The following is a 21,395-nucleotide window of genomic DNA, read 5'->3' as shown; positions in this document are numbered from 1 at the left end:
AAAAGATTATTGCGATTTATCGATAATGTATCTATTAATGAATAGCATAATTTATTGAAAAATGCACTATCTCAAAGCAGTAATTTTGAAAAGATAGTGACATGTCTCCATTAAAATGAAATAATATCTGTGAAATCTATTTAATTAGAATAGAATACAATTATTACTACATTTCTCTATTTCGTTGAAATAATTAAAGATATTAATTAAATATAATTGAAGATATTAATTAAGTTTTATAAATATATTTTATATTACCGTTGGATATATATATATTATATCTCATTACATTATCCACAAAACATGTAAGTATTACATACGTATATACGTACAATTTAATATATACGAGATAGGAAAACCGGTTAAGTCGCTTATAAGAGTAATGAAAGAGAGATACATTTACTGATAAATCATTTATTTGCTTTTAGTACACAATTCTTAACTTGACTTAAATGAGTTAAGTTTATTTTCTTTGAAAAAATGTAATAATAAATAATAAATATATTGTTTTAATTAATACGTGATATAAGACAGAAAAACTAGAATACATATAGAAGCAATTTTCTTAAATATATGTTATATTAACCGTGTTGTCACTTTCTCTAATGTAATAAAATCAATATGCATCTTGCATGATTAAACATAATATTTCCTACCTTTTGTTTTTATTATTTCCATAATGATATCAATTATTTCCTTATTTTAATATATTTATTAATTCAGATACATATATGCACATATTACGTGTTGCGATAACATTAGTTGATCGAGATTAAACTCTTCTCGCGAGATGACTACGACGAATTAACTAGCGACTAATCGCTTAGCGAGAATAATATAGCTTGTCGTCCAAACGTGCTAGAAGATAACACAGTGTTTCTCAAACTGTATCTCGTCAAAGAAATCTGATCAGACAGTCGCTAAAGCCCCGCGTGAGAGATTACTGTACATTTCGAAAATATTAATATTGTCTGTTTAAAAAAAAAAAAAAAAAAGACAAAAATATTTGAACCTAGGTAATTGCCAATCGCGCGTGTACAAATAAAAAACGCGTTTTTTTACTTTGCAAATTGTCGATGCAAAAGAAACTCATATTATAATATTTCAAAATAGAGATATGGAGATTCTTCGCGAAAATTGAAAATAACGTAACGCTGACAGTAACGAGGATTACGGAGAAATTCGTTTCGCCATTTTCGCAACGAAATTGCTTTGGGAGACACTGCGACAGCGTGCGGCTCGAATGACAAACGCGCGCGAGTTTCCATCTACCTCTCTTCCTCTCTCTCTCTCTCTCTCTGGCGCTGCAAATAAGCCGATTATCCCTCTACCAGTCTCTCGTAGCAGCACGCGACTATTCCGTTTCATCTCCGTCGACCGAGCCGGCCGGTCGGTCGGCCGACGAAGTCACTTAATTATCAAACGGCGTTAATTATCGGGACTCGATACGCCAGCGATTAGATTCCGGCTGCGACTATTTCGCAAGGCTCACCGCAAAGCAGGCCTCGTAATTATACTCTGTATAGCCAGGACCAGTATTTTGCGTGCTACTGCACGCATGAGCGTGAACGTCTTCTAGCGCGGCCTTTCGAAGCGTAAACAATCGAGATACCAATCGCGGGCAGCACGGACTGATAATCACCGCGCTTTAATTATTATGTCCGCGTTGCGTAAGAGATAGATCTTACTCCCGGGAGCGGTGCTTAATTAATACCGCGTTTTGCGATTGGAAGAATCGGGTTAAATAGTGGTATGGGCAGCGAGGTAATCTATAATTATCATCCCCGAGTGCAATCGAGAAGACGTGATGTCGACTATTTTGTCGATTCTTTTCGGTCTTATTCGATTTGATTTCTCACAACTGGCATTTTTTCAAATATACCTTAATTTTGCATTGAAAATTAAACTTGAAAAATGATGTTTAAACAGTAACCATTTATGCTGTACAAATATTTTATTGTGATTAATGAATATATCGAATAGACACTTCCTTATTTCGTAACATTCATTTAAGAAAAAAAATCGATGCTCAAGCGATTGTAACGCACGTTAATACACTCGCGGACAGGATAATGATGAATGCATCAATTTCAGCGTATCGAAAGAGAAAACAATAAATTACATATATTGCGCTTATCGGTCTTATTACGAAAGCGAATGATTTTTGTTCTCTCTCGCTCGCTTGGAAGGTGGTTAATTAATTCCCGGCTGCACATTTACGAACTTGAAACGTAATAAAAAGCCCTCGGGCGCACGATACGATCTAGGAAGAGAAATTATTGCTATTGAAGAAATTATTAGCTTCCTAGAAATTCATTAAGAATCTTTCGTTCTTTTTCTCTCGAAATTTTTTTTGTTCATTTTATTTATTAAATCTTATACCGCGGTGACATATATACGCGTGTTATCGCAATAGTTATCTCTGTGCGTTAATGCTACCGGTAATAATTAAATTTGCTTATACCGGTAAGACGCTTTATTATATTTAACTTCCTTTATTGTAGCGAGTATTATAGTCATTACTTATCTTTGAGTATTTTAATCACTCACTGTCGTAATATATGTAATAGCGAATTTTTTACATTGTAAAACGTGACACTATTTAATAGATAAGAAGAAAATTTCAAATAGACAATTTTTCATTCTTTCAAACTTCTTTATTCTTGTCTTTTCCTGTCTTGGTTTTTTTTTTTTTTTTTTTTTTTCAAATTATCTCTTTGGATGTTTGTGACGCGAGTCTCTTTGCGATTAATTAATTTCGTCGAAAAGCGGCCCTCTTCCTCGCGACTCCTTTTTGTTACGGCAATTAATATCACTTGACTCTCTGTTCCGGGGCAGCACATTTAAATTCGGCGTTCGAATAATTTCGTGCATAATTCAACCCTTTCCGCCATAACTCACTCGATGACTTGCGGTTCGATATGCTAATGGCACGTCAATGCAAATTATGCGAGGCATGAATCGCGAGATGAACAAACGGGATATAGGTGCTGGTTTTCGCGGCGTGTGAATTGCTCCGGAAAAATATTTGTGAGATAGCGCGGCCATTCTGATCATCGTGAATCACGGAAGCCGTTCGCGAACGAATGATCATGCGGCTGAAGAAAAAGCGACATTTCTTTGCTTACCAAATACGGTCGGTGCCAATATATTGTTGCGCGAATACGAAATAAACGAGCTAGAAACGGGTTTCGCCGCGCGAGATTCGTTGGCCGATGGGTTGATGATTGAAGGAGGAAGTAGAAATCGTTGGAATCTGACAAAGAAGAAAATAAGAGGTGGAAGAACACGTCAGAGAGGAACGATACGAAAAAATATACGCAAGATATAGAGAATAAAAGGAAGAGAGAGAAGTCAATTATATGTTATGAGATTTCTTAATGGATGTAAAGTGTTGAAGACTTGGATCGTTAAACGGAATTGGTTAAGCCATACTTATTAATATTTATTGCGTTTATCAATATTTATCACGTCCATCGGGGATCTTTTGCGATATAGGGGAATCATAAGCACTACGCCGCGGGCAATATTTTTCTTAAACCATCTTACGGGCCATCTCGTGAGTCTGTTCACGGTCCGCTAATCCAAAGTCTGACGCAGCTGTTAAATTCAACAATTCTTGCATCGTAAAAATTCTTGGCAACCTCTTTGGCAAACGAATGATGAGGTTGAGGGCGTCGGTTATTCATACGCCATAGTCTAAAAGTTCCATCGGATCTCTCGGTAGATTACTTACTGACGTATTGCTATTACGTAAGAATAAAGGAGGAAATGGGCGGTTATACGCTGCAGTCGTCAAATGATATGTTTTATATCGGTCTCTTGAAATCTGAGTTATAACGCAAAAATATAAAATGAGAAATTAATAATACATATGTATTTGTAAATGCTGTTTGTATATGGTATGAGTAATAATTATTACGTATCAATTAATATAATACAGTAATAATAGTAACTTTCTTTGAGGAATTTCAATAAATAATTTAATTTTGATTTATTTTATCTGACACGTATGTATATTACATTTATTATATTTTTCTTTCAACTTTAATTTTTATCATTACGTAGCATTTCTTAAGTATCATTTCCTGGGTTTTACCATCTCCTTTCTATTCCCTAGTAAACCTGCTTTCAAGTTCCTTCCGGCAGTCTTTTACGTTAAGCTTTCTCGAGTAACGATACCCGGGAAACAAGTGTGTTTTCCATGCCGCGATATTATAATAATAGTAGTAGTAATAATAATAACATCACCGTCTTTATTATCCGTACAAAAGACGAGCCGCGTCATAATAGCCGCTTTACGATACCATTTCCGCCCACAAGTACGCGCACATCCTCGGAACATCTCTAGGCTATTAGTATTACCTTCGCAAAGTATACCTCCGTTCCACAGTTACTCCGCTTTCAGGACGACTTGCTTCTAGACGACTCGTCTGCATCCAGTCATTTCGAGCTCAAGCACGAGACGATTAGAAGAAGACAATGAGCTCGTGCAGCAAAATTGCTTGCTTCACGAATACGAGAAACAGCTTTATTCTAACCGACTGTGTAACTCGGGTGCGCTTCTCTTCCTCGATTTTAAGCTCGATTGTATTTCCACAAGACTGTTTCTTCAATCTTTGCTTGATCTCCAATCGATCTTCTTCATCAGCACGACAGCTCATCGAGACAAGCGTTGGTGAATGACCTATCCTCGCGACACCTGATTTACCATATCGCAGGAAATGAATCGCATTATCGGTCGACTGGTCGTCGAGGACGATAGTCATGCCGGAGAAAAAGCCGATAAAGAGCCACAGGCGACAGGCAGTCTAGTGATACGACAGCTTCTCTCCTTTCGCGGCCAACGGTGTGTATACACGTCTCGTACGCACGTACGCACGCACGTACGCAGTGTCGCGTGGCTCGCACCTGTGTACACGTAGTACAAGCTCTCCGCTCTCCTATCTCGTCTTGTTCACCTAGCTAGTAGATCGACCACTGTTTATTCGGTTAGCTTTTCCGCGTGATTAAATGCTTGCTCTCCGGGCGTATCAGCTCGTTACTCCAGTGAGGTTGTCTCCGAAGGCTGATTCATGATGCGCCACGTACAACATCCCGATGTGGTATGCATTATCGGATAGGTTGACGTAACGTGCTACGTCTATGTTCGAAGTCTCTTAAGCTGGGTCCACGTTGCACAACATTGTCGAGCAATACACCCGGCTAGGATATTGCGAATCGAGTTATAATCTGTTCGCACTGTCGTCTTATTATTATCGGCATCATTGTTAAAATATAAATTTACTAGGGAAACTTTGCACATTTTTACAATTAGAATATCTCATATAGGGATATTTTTAGAAAATGAGTTTTCAAGTTGAATTTTTAACCTTTATTTTTCTGACTGATTGATTCCAAAAGATTTCGATAGGTTTGCTTTATATAGAAAAATTGAGATCTTATTTTTTACATCAAATAGAAAATAAATGAACAGTTAGTTATTTAGAGGCTTAAGAAAGTTTTCGACAAAAATATAGATAAACAGTTTTAAAAGAGAAGATGATCTCAGACTGTTTTTAAAGTATTAGAGTAGATTGCAAATTGAAATCGAAAGTGGGAGAAAAATTTCGACTCGGTATTTACTAGTTATTGATTATTATGATTCGATCATCATCATTAATATACACATTTGTTAATTATTATTCGTTTTTCAAAGCCTTATTTTATCGCTTATTTTATACACGTTCATTAATCGTAAATTCTACGAAAGGTTTATCGAAAACGTATGATACTTGATTAGATATTGATAAGGAAAAGACTGTGATATCGACGCAATCAAAAATCGATGATTCACTACTCCATTTTAGATATGAGTTAGCCTGAAAATGTATTTCGCTTATGTTACGCATAAAGATCACATTTTTATCGGACGTTTTCCGATAAGCGCCACCGGTACATACAGCACTTTTGGCTCGTTGCATTGTTTGCAAGCCCAGAGATATGCATACGTGTATTGATTTAAAAAAATCAGCGTGACTCACTGTTTTATTATATCCACGGAAGTCAGTCTCGTAAAGCGTTTTCTCGTTCTCACAAGTCTTATTTTCTTCAAGCAAATATTTATTCTGCAAGTGTTTTGTATGATCCTAGAAAGAAAAAGAAAAACAAAGTTTTTGAAACGATGAACGGAAATTTAAGTAGAAGCAGTAGACGTGTATATTTTTTTTGCCGCACGTGGTAGATACAATAGTTAAAATAATTCCACTTCCTCTCTGTGTCGCAAATAAAGAACAGAGTTTTCTACGTAATTCGTCCTTATCTATCTAAGTTAGTCACCGCATTTTAATGTTAACCGCACGATTGTCACGTTCCGTCACCTTGAATCATTTTAGATCGCACCATTCGTCTAACCCGGTTATATGCCGCGCGTGAGAGGAGAAAACACGCGAAACACCTGACGTATGCAGAAAAATAAGTCACGCGTGGCACGAGCGAGAGCGAGATCTATTACGCGTAAATCGAGAAAATCCGTGCAATGCCCGCGACGCAATAAGCCACGCGTTAAGTCACTCCACGACTTTTTTTTTGTCCGATCACGCAGGGTGACTGTTTACTAGGTAACGATAGAAAGTATGCTTGTTAACATTGGCCGGTATATATTCTCGCTCTTGTATTTTAACTACGCAGCAGTTTATTAACTCTCAATTTTATCTGTCATGTATCTATCTATTTGAAGTTTTGATATATGCGGGTGTATTGATAATATTGAGATATCTAAATAGTATGTGTTGATAATATTGTACAATATTAAGATAAAATGATCTAAATGGTATTTAAAAAAAAGTATTCATTATATATTTTAAATACCATTCAAGATAATATATTTTTGAGTATGACATCAGAAAGGTGATTTATATGCCTATGGTGCAATAAAAGTGTATAGATGTTAAAAGTAGAAGCTATTTACACCATATTTTTCCCATATATATATTTTTGATAAAAATAATAAATCTAGACATATATAGTTTTGTTGATAATTTTATTACTTTGAATTTAAAATATGACATTATTTTTATTGAGCACTCATTTTCCCACGCACTATTCGAACTTAATAAATGATCAAGAACAATCAATCAACAGTCCATTGAAAAACTATCGAGCGTGTCGCTCCTTTTTCGTCAGAGTAGTTACCCATATAGTCTAATTTTCGCGGATAAAGTTCGTCATCCGCAACACGCGCGTATATTCGTGTTTAATATCCGCGCGACGCGCTTATCCGCGGACAAAGGCGACGACGTTCATATTTCACGGACCGAAGGGTCACCAATAAAGGGCTAACCACCTACATAACCCACTAACGCCTGACACGCGTCCTTTTGTGGCCGGCTACCCATTGTTTCTTTCGCAACGACATCTAATCGAACGGAAGCCGCGATCTTCCTCTCTCTCTCTCTCTCTCTCTCTCTCTCTCTCTCGCCGGAGCCCGATACGTAAAAATCTCTATTTGATAGCGCAACGCGGTGCGATCGGTGGAAAATATCGACACGTGTACTCATTTCACGCTACACGACGATTAAAGGGCACGGCGATAAATATTTTTCACACAAAACTGAGCGGCAAATTGCTTGTGCAATATAACGATTACAACATTTACAATGTCTATATAATAATTTGCTATACATACACGCCGATTTTGTTGATAAAAAATTATTGACATGTATGTTTATTTTATGATATATAAAGAATTTGACGCGACAATATTTACATGCCGCCTATTTTCGCTTTAGAATATATATATACTCGCTTGCCCATTCCTCACTGTTTCAACCACAGGCGACACGTGCATTGTTTTTATCTTTGAATTTTATACAAAATTAATTACAATATACAAAATAATTAAGATTTGTAAAAAAAAAGAGTTATTTAGATTGATCTTTTATATTGTAATTGTCAATAAATACCAATTATTCAGAATAACGTGTAATAAACTGTCCACCAAGTAGAATAAAAAGAAAACATCCCTACCAAATCAACGGCGTCTATTGCACTTGCATCCCGCGTGCAAAAATATAACACGTACGAGAAGAGCTCGATGAGAATCGTTGTCCAATCGTCGACGCAGACAAAAACGCAGAGAGGGACGTTACTACACGTAGACGAGCGGGTGGGCTCAAACTGGTTCGCGAATGTATGCAAATAGAAATGTAATCTGGTGTCAGCGGCGCGACCAATAATGTCAATCAAACGCACTGGTGGCCGAAAGCCAACAATGGGGAATTGGCGATGCGAGTATATGGCCCAGAGCGAATATGCAGTATGTAAATGTTGTCATATCAATGGGGATCTGCATATGGATGCACGCCAGATATACAGGCGCTTTCTCTATCCGGTGACACGCGCGCTTTTGGCGACATGTGCACTCGGTTTAACTCCCGCACGTTTTTCTCCGCGATTTCCGAGACTATCACATGCGATGCAACGTACCGGCGCCATACAGATTTGTGAATATATTTTTCATTCACGCCGGGTCGAACGCGTTTCCGCGTTGTTTGCACGCGGTTTGCGAATCGATTGAAAATGTGAACGACAGCGCTAGAATTAAAAGGGAAAATGAAGATATTCATTATTCGGGAGTTTACATCATCTAGATTATTAATGAATTCGAGTATGATTTCGAATAGTTAAAAAATAATTAGTTTAATCATTTAAGAGAAAGATTATTTATTTATCAATTAAAAAAATATGAATATCACTTTTGATGCCATCTGTCACAGAGAGAATCTCTTTACAGTGAAAAATTATTTTTTATTCATCTGTGCGCAATGCAATATTTTCAAAGAATATTTTCAAAGAAATTGTCCGCCTATTTTTAGTCTCAATTTTTTTACATTTATGGATTTGAAAGGATTTCGATCTTTTTTTAAATAGAAATTAAGCTTTTTATTTTAAATAGGAGGAAGAGGAACAATTTGTTTAGACGAGTATAGGAAAACATTATTTTTGATGCATTTTTACATAGATAAAAAATTTATATTTTAAATATACATATATTTTACATGTATATATAAAATTGGGTAAAATTACAAAATGATATATACATAGTTTTGAAAAAGGACAATCTGATTGCTTAAAGTAAATCAAGGTAAATGTTAGATTTGAAATTAAAAATATTTTTCGGGATATTTGTTTATTCATGAGAAAAAAAAATATATGTATCTATATATATATATATATATATATATATATAATAATCAATATACATAGTTTGCGTATTTAATTAAAGCTATTGTTTCATTGGTCGCTAGTTTCCATGTCCTGCTACGTTTCGGTTTGCACATTTCTACTTTATTCGACTTTCCACACCTGCGCTTCCGATATATAGTCGGTGTTATTAAAAACATAGCGAAGCACCACGAATGTTTTCCACGCGCGCTGTTACATTGGCGTGATTTTTTTTTTCAGTTACACGCCGGATATATGCGCTCTCCTGTTTGCTGTTGTTTCGGATCGAGTTAATCCACGGAGAAACATACGAGTAAAAATCGCAGCAAAAATGAGGATCGAGGAAAGGGAAAAAAAAAACGCGAGTCCATATGTGGCATATGTGCGTGCTTGTTATTCGAAACCACCGATACGCAATTTAGTTGACGCAGCGCGAACTGCGAACGCGAACACCGGAAATCTCCCTAATGATGAAATTTGCACAATGTGTCGTTACCACTGATTACTTTTTTTTAAAAATAACTTACTTTATAATAATAAATCACTTCGATTTTTAAATAAGACTATATATTATTATAAATATGATATTATTAAATGGATATCTTACTTACCTATGCAGAGAGATATGCCCAGACGCGCGCCAGAAAATATCAGTAGCTCTGAATTTGCTATTAATATTTCAATTTCCTGATTTGCATATACCGTTGTCTGGGCCCGTTACAAAGCAATTGCCACGCTCTAATCCGCTATACAGAACAACCGGCAACCCAACGTCTTGCGGTCCGCATTAGATTCAGAACACTGAATAGAATGGGGCACAACGCTCGATTGGTTTGCGGTCGCATCCCTTAGTAATGAGCCTCGCAGATGGCACGTCTCAGGAAACCCATTAGAACGATTCTAAACACCGTGACCGACCCGCGCAGATCGATACAAATTGGGCAACCCAAGGCGTCTACTACTTCATCTATATATAATCATGACTCTTACTTTATATAATTAAGATTTATTTGAAAATTAGAATTTATTAAAACAAAATTTACTTTATGCATATTGTCGATTATTTATTCTTAAATAATTTAAATTAAGAATTATAATAATAAGGACAATAAAAACGTTTAATAACTCTATAGCATAATTAACATAAACGGCTTAAGATAATAAAAGATAGGATTAGATAAAGGAGAGTGATGATATAATATCAAGATACGTATGTGTCAATGCTTTCGGCGTGTTCACATTTATTCAATAGAAAAATCAAAAAAGTACAATAATGGTACGGCGACGCATAAGTGGCCACCGCCGCAATCGACGTTGCGTAACGTTACGATATATCGAGATAACTATATAAAAGTGAAAAAATCTGTACAATGAAAGACATGGTGGGTAGCGGAGAGATGCCCCCGTCCCTTTGCGAACTCCCAATGGTCGTCGTCGCGCCTCGAAGGCGCCGCGCGTCACGAGAGAAACGAGAGCATGCGAAAAGGGAGAAGAACAAAAAAAAAAAAGTGTAGCCAGTAAGTCGGATTCCTCTCGTTGTAGCAGCGACTTTGAAGGTGCTTCGTCGACCGACGGTCGGACAGCGGACGTGAGAGCGATTCGTAAAAGTAATCGACCATGGGGAGTGGTGATGATTACAAAATATTAAGATTACAATGATAATATAATCATAATAGTAATGATATCTCTTTTTTTTAATATTATAATATTAATAATAATTAATAATAATAATAATAATTAAATCCGGCAATAATAATAATAATAATCTATTAATAGATAATAATCATAAACGTTCGCGCACATAGTACTTAAAATCATACTCAATAAAATTAATAACACGAAAAAATTGTCATAAACTAAAATCAAAAGTAATCGATAACATATGGTATATGTAATGACTTATAATAGCACAGCATTGCATGATTAGATCCGCGCGCCAAATACGCATCGGCTTCTCGTTATGCGTTTTTTTTTTTTTATCACTTTCACATATCATCTCCTTTTTCAATTCATTCGGAGATAATTGGCAGTATCTCGCAAATTCAGTTTTCGCGCGAGAAGCCGAGGCATATCTCGACGATCGCGCGACCACACACACATATATAATTACGTTCGTTTAAAACTAAAAACATCAATAAGACGCGAAAGAGGAGAGAGGTGGATACGAGAGGGAGAAGAGAAGAGACAAAGGAGAAGAAACGATGGATGGAAAAAAAACAAACAAAAATAAAGGAAAAAAAAAAAAGGAAACAGAGTACAAGATATATTCTCTCGAGCATCTCTGCATTCTGTGTTGATTATTACAGCATTCTCGCTTCCGTCGCTGCTCCAGGTCGGAGAGACGGGAAGAAACGACGAGAGAGGAGGAGCTCAAGAGTTTTCTGTTCGAGGTTTTCTCCTCGCCTCGAAAACACTCCTAGACCGCTCGAAGAGCCGCTGTCTTAAGTCGAAATTTAATTGGAGGCGAGGAGAAACAAAATGCAAAAAAAAAAGAAAGTAAAGTCAGGTAGCAGAAGACGAAGGAGACAAGTGGATCGTTACGAGAAAGTCAAAACGATCGAAATTAATAGGGGAGAAATTAAAAGGGGAGACAAAACTAAAACAAAAAAAAAAAAAAAGAAAAAAGAAAACAAATCAACAGTACTCTGCTCTCTTTCGCTCACATCTGTACTAAAGAAGGAAGATTATTACATAATACCATATATTTTGTATAATATATATCACGTGACCGCCGTACATCTTCCGTCTAATCACTCGCATCGGGATAATCGAAGCAAAAAAAAAAAACGAAAGATATACAATATCTAAAAAATAAAAAAAGAACAAAAGAAAAAAAAATATACCGACACGCGTATAGCATCTCAATATCGTATCTCAGTGTTGTCGATAGAAAAAAAAAAGGAAAGAAAAAGAAAAGCACCTCAAGCGTCGTGCAAAGCGCTCGCATCATTTCCCTCCTCACTTATTTATTTGGTCGCTTCTTTGGATTGGTCAGCTGGACGAAAATTGATCAATGAGATGTATTGTCTTTTTTTTTTGTGTGTTTTTTGTTCTTTCTATGTTTTATTATACACATAGATCGCGTATTCCATTGACAGTCTTTACAACCTGATTATATATTATTTCTGTCACGTGTCGGAATTATTTGCAGTCCAGACTCTATCACAAGGCAGCTGCGAGCTTTACATACGACTTGAGAGACCCCATAGCAGTTTGTTCTAGGGGGGGGGGGGGAAATTCTAACGATTAAAATTTCTTATTTTTTGTTATCAAGTTACTCTCTTTCTCTCTCTCTCTCTTTCTCTCATTCTCGCTCTCTTTGTATTCATACGATCTCACGCACGCTCGATCGATCCAAAAATTTCTTCGCTCTCTCTCTCTCTCTCTCTCTTTCTATCGTTTTCTTTCTTCTTTCGCAAATAACGTATAGATCGCGGCGGTCTATATGGTCCACGGGACATTTGGCTACAGGTAACGTATTTTTGTAGGCATTTAAAGTTTACGAGCTTCTTGCTATTTAAAGTGGAGCATAAAAGATTACATAGCAAAGAGATAGGCAAAGGTGGTCCGCCGAGTGTGACTTGCTCGTTTCTAATTTCAATTCGATCAATTTTATATGGAGTGACAGATTACACATATTTGTGAAAAATGTTGAAAGATTTCTATGAAATAAATGCGATAAAGATTTACGAAAATCACATAAAGAATCTAATAAAACTTTCTTGTCGAAATATTTTCCAAGAAAAAGATTTCCTTTTTCCCAGCAATTATCCTTGAAAAAAGATTAATTATATTTACAAAATTTAACAAGAATAGATATATATTATTTTGTCATGTTTGTATATTTGTAATTTAAAGCAAATATATAATAGTAAGAATTACATAAGAACAACACAGTTGCGTAAATACTAAATTGACGGGCGAGACTAAATCGAGATACGTATTTCGTCGAGCGAGTGACACTCGGAGAAAAGCGGGGTTTCCAAGTGGCACGGTGACACAAATGATCGACCTATCGATCGGAGCCGAGGGTCACTGTTACGTGTCCCAGCGTGCTCCGTTAAAGAGAACGAAACCGTGAGCGACGGTTGGCACCTGACTGTGGCTGGGGCGACAGAATCGCGAATAATTCTCTTACTTCTAGACACGAGTACTACACATCCGAAGAACGTACAACAGTCATTTTATGGCAAACTTATACAGTCTGAGCAAAAGAAAATTTCTCATAAGATCTTAGACAGTTACAATAGTATTAAGGGTAAGTGTATGTTTGTGTATGTTACGTGTAATCATGTAAAATTCATATCGCGCGTGTATGTCGTGTCAGCGTATATATATGTGTGTGTGTGTGTGTGTATATATATATATATGTAATTTTGTGTACAACGAGTTCTTGTCTCAATACATTCAAATTTGCGTGTTATTTGAACTAAAGGGTAAGAGGGGCTCGTCCGTTCAGCGCAAAGAATGTCAATCACGAAAAGCACGCGTTATGATTATATTATTATTATTATTTATTACTGGTAAAAGAATGTGATTTTATGAAGAAATATAAGTGTATCTCGATCGATATTCTTCGTCGATCTTGCATCGAGTGATGTCCTGCAGGAAAGTCCTATCAAAAGTTTATCATCTGCACGAATCCGAAAGAGCCCACATTTTCCCTTCAATATTTTCGAACTCGATACTTTGGGAATTCGCAATTACAGGAAAGGACAAAAACTGCCTTTCTAGGAGAAGGAAGGTTTAATCATTCAAAACAAAAAAATATAAATATATATATATATTTGTAAATATATATATATATATATATATATATGTATATGTATGTATGTATATGTATATATATGTATGTATGAGAGGGAAATCTCGATCCTAAAAAATATGCGTCGTTAAACAAAAATACACGAATCTCAATGGTTGGTCCGATAAGACTAGTCGATTACCTCTTTACAGCGCCGGAGAGTTTGAGACCTCAAGCTTTCACATGTTTTGCGACGAGTATAATAATAGAAATTATAAAAAAAAAATCAATAATACATATTAATAATAATAATAATAATCAGTGATCGTACTATGTCGTAGATGAGTGCGAACGCAGTGATAAACAGTTTTTCGTTGTTATAAACCTAGCTATCCGAATAAGATCGCTACAACAACGCCGTTATCCTCCGCCTCACGTCGAATATAATGGTTTATCTCTCTTTAATCCTAATAACCCTATCTTTATCTAATTGAGGTATCGGCCAATCGAGCGCTGATGCCGTTCGTTTTGACGAACCGTTTTATCGAGAGAGAACGAAAAAAGTCGAGGACGAGAAGAAAGAAAAGGGAGAGAGAGAGCAAGAGGGAGAGAAAGGCTTTCTGCGCGCGGACGGGCGGAAACGAACGGCGTCGGCCGCTGAATTCGCGTAACAATCGATACCTCTAGGAGATCATATGAAAGATTCATTAACATATACTTAATCTTACGAGATTACTACAAACTAACGCGCGCGCGAACGCGTATAAAAAAAATAAAGATAAAGAAAGAGAAAAGAAAAAAAAAAAACTAGGTGGGACAAAGAAATGCAAATGAGAGAAAAGCGCAACCGTAGTTGCGAAAGTATGTAAATCGTATTTTCGGGAAGGGGGGGGGGGAGGGAAAGGATGTATTAGTATTCAATGTGATTATTTATTATAATAATCGGATATTTTATTAATAATTACGAGATCACAGTGACGCTTTGACGCGCGGGGATCTCAGGTGGGCGGGCTGCCTCTACTGCTGCATTCTTTTCCATCACATTGTGTTTGTGTGCACTTGTCTTAATTTATATTAATATATATTTATATATATATATATATATATATATATATATATATATATATATACACATATATACATATGCTGCGGGTTCGTTTTTCTTTTAACGTAGAAAGACGTTCGAGAAGACCGCGTTTCTCGTGTCTTCCCATCGTTAAAAGTTGTGGTTAAATTATCTCACTGTCAGATGAGAACTTTCTGGCGTGTAAACGTATCAACAGCCTGCCCCCCACGATCCGCATAGTCACAGTTACAGCTTATTTCCCATCTTCGACTTACGCCCTTCGACCATCAATCTCCGAAGAATCAATCGTCTCGTCTCCACTACCCTTATAATACCACCTCCCCGTTATACTTTCTCCGGGCACATCGAATATACGATTCTCTTTCCACCATACAACGAGTTTTATCATCTCTCTTTCTCTCTCTCTCTCTCTCGAAACAATATAATATCCCCGAATATACCATTTAAAATATATATATATATGTTTTTATATATATATATATATATCTATATATATCTTCCATATTATATATATTTTTATATGCGTTTATCTATATATCATTATTATATCCTCAATATGGCTGACTATTACCTAAGTGCTTTTACAGAGCAATTAATCTAAAAAAAACGAACAAAAAAAAGTAAAAAAAAATATATCGGGGAAAAACCGTAGTTCGAACGTTATCGCGTTTTTTTACGGCCCCGAAAAAAAGCGACTATGTACATGCGCCGTGTTTTCTCACTTTCAATTTTCCTCCGACATGTATATATATATATATATATATATATATATTCCGCCCTGGGCCAAATTCGGCGAATTTGCTCTGCCTTTCCCTATCTATACGAAGTAATAAGAATTAAATGGCTACGACCTTTTTTTTTTAGGCCGTTACGCGCCACGTTTTACCGCGCTGCAGGAAAACGGGAATTTTCCCTTTGGTCGGAATGCAACAACCTCCACGAGAGTAAGAGTCGTCTCCCTCTTAAAACTCGCGGCTCTCCCCGTGACAACGACAAACACTATCTATATCGTATCAATATGTATACACGATAATCTTGTACCGTTGCGTGCTCTCTCCGCGAAAGGAGCAAGCTGCACAGAGGAAACTCGATCGAAGATTAGAGATTCTGCCGCGGTGAGAGTGAGAAGCGAATCACCGTTGAATCCAGACAAATTTCTCGCAACAGCTGTCAATGTTTCTGACAATTGGCGCGAGTTCGATCATCGACACGAATATTATTCAAATTTTGACAATTTTATCAAATTTTGACAATTTTGACACGCCGATTAGAAGCGAAAATTCCGAATAAAAATTATTTATGTAATATTGTAAATATTATCCCGTGAAATTAGAATTCCATGAGATAACTTGTACGATTTAAAACTTTATAATTTATATATATATATATATATTTATATGTATATAAAGAGTATCTTTTTTAAATATTCTTCTGGTCATTTTTCATCTGTTTAATAGATTCAAAAATATGATCAATTGTTATTTATATATTAAATGTATAAATTTATAATATATTAAATTCATTTGCTAAATACTTGGATGGAAATCTAATTTCACCATACAGTTAGATTCAACGGGTGGTCCATGTTCCGCAGAAATAGATTTGAGTTTCTAAAAATAAGAAATGTGCTCGCAAAAAGACGACAGAATGGAGCGCTAAATATGATGAAAATACACACGATAAAGGCTGGAAAATTTGCGCGTATTGAGATTAAAACGACGCGTTAAATACTTATTTTTTTCGTCGTCTAAGACGACTTCTCCTTGCAGCGCGTTTCACTAATTCTCGTATTCCCTTAAAATATCCGTGTCTCAACGACGCTAACTACTTTCGTCTTTAAGAATTACAGACACCGACATTATTATTGACTTTCCACAAAGCCGCTCCTACGAAAGCGTCTGGCGAGGATTTGCTTATCTCGAAAAATGGCAGTAATATATCTCGCCCGCGCATATATACTATTTACTTCTCATAAACGCCTATTAGACGAATAGAAAAACTGTATCGCCTATAAATAAATACTATGGACCTACACATTGGAATACTTCGACGGAGTAACGTCACGATCAGCCTATCAATAGGGAGACAAAGGAAAAACGCAATAGACTTGCACTCGGGGGAAAAAGAAAACGCGGCCCGCAGGGACGACTGTACAGCAGCCTCAGATAGTTTTGGTCTCGATAGTCTGCAACCGAAAGTCCAAGGGTATATATGCGTTTCCTCCCCTTCACTCGTTATTTTCTTCGCCGTTCCTACAAAAACTAACTTCCTTAAGAAAAATCATGAAATGAAAAATTCTGATCCGCTCGAGCTCGATTGAAAATCGAGACTCACTGAATTGTCGAGTGAAAACAACATATGACATTTTATCGATACACTACGCTCGAAATCATCAGGTTACGTTACGTCGCACGCAACAAAACCGTCGTCGATATAAATTATAGAACGGCGAAGCGCGAGGAAGTGAAACGGGGGCAATCGCGTGGAAAACTGAGAACAGGTGAGTCAGAGCGAGAGAATCGATAGACAATTTGCTGACAAAGGAAAATGGGGAAAAACGCGCGGAAAAGAGAAGGAAAGAGAAGGAGTATAGACGAGTTGTAGAAAAAGTACGCACAGGGGAAAGAGGCAAGTGCCCTTTCCGATGTGTCGCGAAAGGCGTCCCGCCTGGACGAGGGCGCCCACCTAATAGCTAAGCTACCGGAGATCATTTGAAAACTGTCCACGGGAGTCGCAGCTAGCCAATCAAGATGCTGCGATCCTCGACCTATATAATCGATTATCTATTTTAATTATTATAACATCGACTTATTTACTGAGTTTGTTTATTATTTTAGATAAAATCCTCTATACATACACAAGTTTGCTCCCCTGTCTCCACCTTACGTCCTCGCTCGTCCCCTATTCTCTTATATATTTGGAATACGTCATCCCTCTCGATATCTCTCTATGTATATACATACGTTCCGTCCGCGTCGCTTCGACATCTAGCAAGGCCGATCGATTGTAATCCAGACGGAATAGATTCGTTGATTAAGTTTCGCGATATTATGTATCAGACCAAGTATGTATATATATTGAGCAAACCTTGCGAAATGTCGTAGCGCGGCGTCGTTGAAAAAAAAAAAAAGAAAAAAAAAAAGAAGAAACTTTGAGAAAAATTTTCGACTCCGATATCGGTCGGGAGACCGCGTTATCTACAAATCGCACACCGAAGAGTCTTTCTATGTTGGCGAGATCAAGAGAGGGACGGACGCGAAAAGAGAAGACGTCGGAGAATAAGGGACGTTGTGGTCCGCCCTCTCGCGTTCCCGTGTAATCACACTACTTTATTTAATTCTCTTTATTTATCCATAATGAGATCATCATTTGATTATTGGGTTTAATCCTCTTTGGATCTCGTCCTTGCCTCGCCCCTCTATACCCTCTCCCTCCTCGTGTCGTCTCGGGCTCCGATGGACGCGACGTAATACGCAATTCGGTTACTCTCGCCCGGGTTATCTCCCCTAAAACTCTCCAGCCCCCCTCCTGTCTTTCGCTCTGCGTTTACGGATTCGCAGGACAAACTATCGGTACGTACAGCGTTCGAGAGAATGACTCCTGCGAGTCACGCGAGAATGCGCTTGTACCTAATAATTCGCCACCGTCTCGCCATCGCTACCTCTCATCATTCCACGGCAATCACAGTCATAATTTATCGATAGCACGTAATTCTCGCGACGAACAGCAGCGAGGTAGAAGTAGATCGGGCGAGCGATTTCTTTTGAGCTCCAATGTCGATTTAATCGACAGAAAATAATCAAGAGATCGGAACCTTACAGATAGGTTCCTAATCAGAGATCTTTTTACTCCTTTCTTACTCATTTCCACTCGTCCCGAAGGGACATAAAAGGGAACACATTTAATAGAGAGCGACTCTGATTCGTCAAATTAATCGTTTAATTATCAATTATCACAATTATCGATTAGTAAATTTGTCAATCGTCATAATCATCAATCATTATCATTATAAATTATCAATTATCAAATTTATCATTATAATCATCAATTATCCTAATAGTAAATTATCAAATAAATCTATTATTATCATTATTATCATTATCAAAACCAATCAATGATCAAATTATTAATCATCAAAAGTTAAAAACATATGGATTAATCATCAGTACTTTCATCGTCATGATCAATTATATCAATATTTTCTAAACAGTCAAGTGGTCCCTCAGGAACCGATCGAAAGTCGGTCAAGCGCATTCTCGCGTAGTCGCGCGTGGCAGGGACACGCCAGATACAAAACAGATATACAAAATACAATCGGAGTTATCGGAGTGAATATTTAAACGAGAGAGACTGTTTGTCTTCTCGATATATTCTACCTCGAGCATAATCCATCGTCCGATCACAAAGTGAGATCCGCAGTACGCGCCGCAGACTGCTCTCCACCTCCTCTCAAGACGATCAGTCCGATCGAGGATTCCAGAACTTCCGGAAGACACCCGGAAGGGAATTGCTGGCGGAAGTCCGTCCGTATTCTAACGGTTCTCAACGCCATCGTTCCAGTCGCTGACACGATCACCGATCGAGCCCGCGGCAACGACGGCTCAACAAGACTGGCGTGTCTATCGCAGGCGGGAGACAAGTCTCCAGCCAAGGTACAGGGCTACCGTTGCCCAGAGGGTCTCTCGCAATGGCGTCGGAATCAGTAGCGACAGCAGGCTGTCGGTGGATGACGAATTGCTGTTGCGACCATTGGACAGACCCGGGCCGATCACCGGTAGTCTCGACTTCTCGATCTCAGCATCCTGCAACAGTAAACAGCAACATCGATCGTTTAATATTTTTGCATGTGATAGTAAAATAATAATACTAAAATATAAAATATATATTCCGTGACGCGAGTAAAGAGAAAGTATCTTTAAAATTAGATATTTAAAGCGCTGAAATATTGATATCGACACCTGTGAAAGGCACAAATAATAAAATAAAATAAATTTATAATACCAGCAGTTTAGTCGCTAATCTCCAAAAATGAACAGTGGAGAAGAGTATCTGACGGTAAGCAAGCGTAACCAAGTTTCTCCGATACTTTCGTGAAAACTTGGCGAAGGCGACCTGTCGTAAGTCTCTCCGCATAGAAGATCCAGAAAGTTGGAGAATGGGGTACGGAAAAGGAATGACGTGCGTGCGCGCGCGGGGTTAAGGTTCCTAATTGGAAGTGTCCTAATTGGACGGAATTACCGACGATCCGGCACTCTCTTGCGGCTAAGCCTTCGACGGAGGAGAAAAAAGGGGAAGAAAAAGCGTCGCGGTCGTTTTATCGAGTCCCCTTATCCCTATGAATTTACACGGAGAAACGACGACGACGACGACGACGACGATGACGACGACGACGACGACGACGATATAGAGGGGAAAAAGATCGCGTCTCGCAAAGTCCACAGCGTGTCTCTACTCCCTTACATTTTTTTTTACGAACGCGCAAACCACTTGCGACCAGGAAAAAAAAGCTCAATTAAAGCCTGCTTATTAACGACACTAATTACCCAATTAACTTCCATTCCGCTGCGTCGACTGACGTTCGCGGCTACTGTGTTGGTACCGCGGCGGGACTTCGTGCCAAGGATCGTGCAAATGACTGGCGCTCAAAAAGAAATTCCGTTAGAACGTACTTATGAACGATACTTATCCAATTAGCTCGCGCTATCTTCGGATGTTTATCCGATATAATATCCGGTATATAATAATTTCACGTATCAGCGACTCGCGAGGAGGCTGCATTAAAGAAAACACGGATGAGATTGCTCTGCGGATTTTGTCGTGAAAATTTTGTTTGCGGCAATATCGGTGAAAGTTTCATTCTCAATGGAAAATGAAAAATTTGTATTTTTATCATCGATGTATTTCTCGAGGCAAGCTATAAGTGAGGTAACGCGTTTTCAGCTCGTGCCGAGGACGATTGATACGTCTCTGTAAAATATAGCTAGAGAAGTAACCTTATCTGGAATATAATACCAGAAGAACGTATAAAAAATCCATTACATCGACCTAGCCAAAGTCCGAGAAAATTATCGCGGATCTCGGATACGATACGATCTCGTAATATCTCGCGTGAAAGAACAATCTCCTGCCGCAGGACGATTAACTCCCAAGGGTTCCTTTTGTTTCTCCATTCCGCCTGCCCTCCCTCTACCACCCTCGTCGACGTTATCTCGACTCCGACCCGCGACTTCCGATTCCCGTCTCGTCTTAATCCACTCGCTGCGACCGGACGTGCAATAATAAACGCCCGGGGAAAGCCCAATCGCCGAGGTGGTGGGCTTTTATGGGGCGGCCATAATATCTGGACAGCGTCGCTAGTTC

At 37.9% G+C, this 21,395-nt stretch overlaps 1 protein-coding gene across 17 annotated transcripts in view; it reads right to left on the bottom strand.

The window, feature by feature from the left end:
- Nucleotides 1-10,415: 10,415 nt before the first annotated feature.
- Nucleotides 10,416-21,395, bottom strand: part of LOC140669840 (uncharacterized) — a 70,331-nt gene continuing 59,351 nt past the window's right edge. For all 17 annotated transcript variants that reach the window (XM_072900024.1, XM_072900026.1, XM_072900020.1 and 14 more), the window contains one exon: nt 10,416-19,837. In XM_072900024.1, coding sequence (XP_072756125.1) covers nt 19,655-19,837 — 183 coding nt within the window. In that variant the 3' untranslated portion in view covers nt 10,416-19,654. The remainder of the gene's footprint in view (nt 19,838-21,395) is intronic.

The sequence above is a fragment of the Anoplolepis gracilipes genome, chromosome 9, assembly GCF_047496725.1.
Source record: "Anoplolepis gracilipes chromosome 9, ASM4749672v1, whole genome shotgun sequence".
NCBI lineage: Eukaryota > Metazoa > Arthropoda > Insecta > Hymenoptera > Formicidae > Anoplolepis > Anoplolepis gracilipes.
Note: the sequence above shows the minus strand (reverse complement) of the source record. Positions and strands in the feature narration are given on the sequence as shown.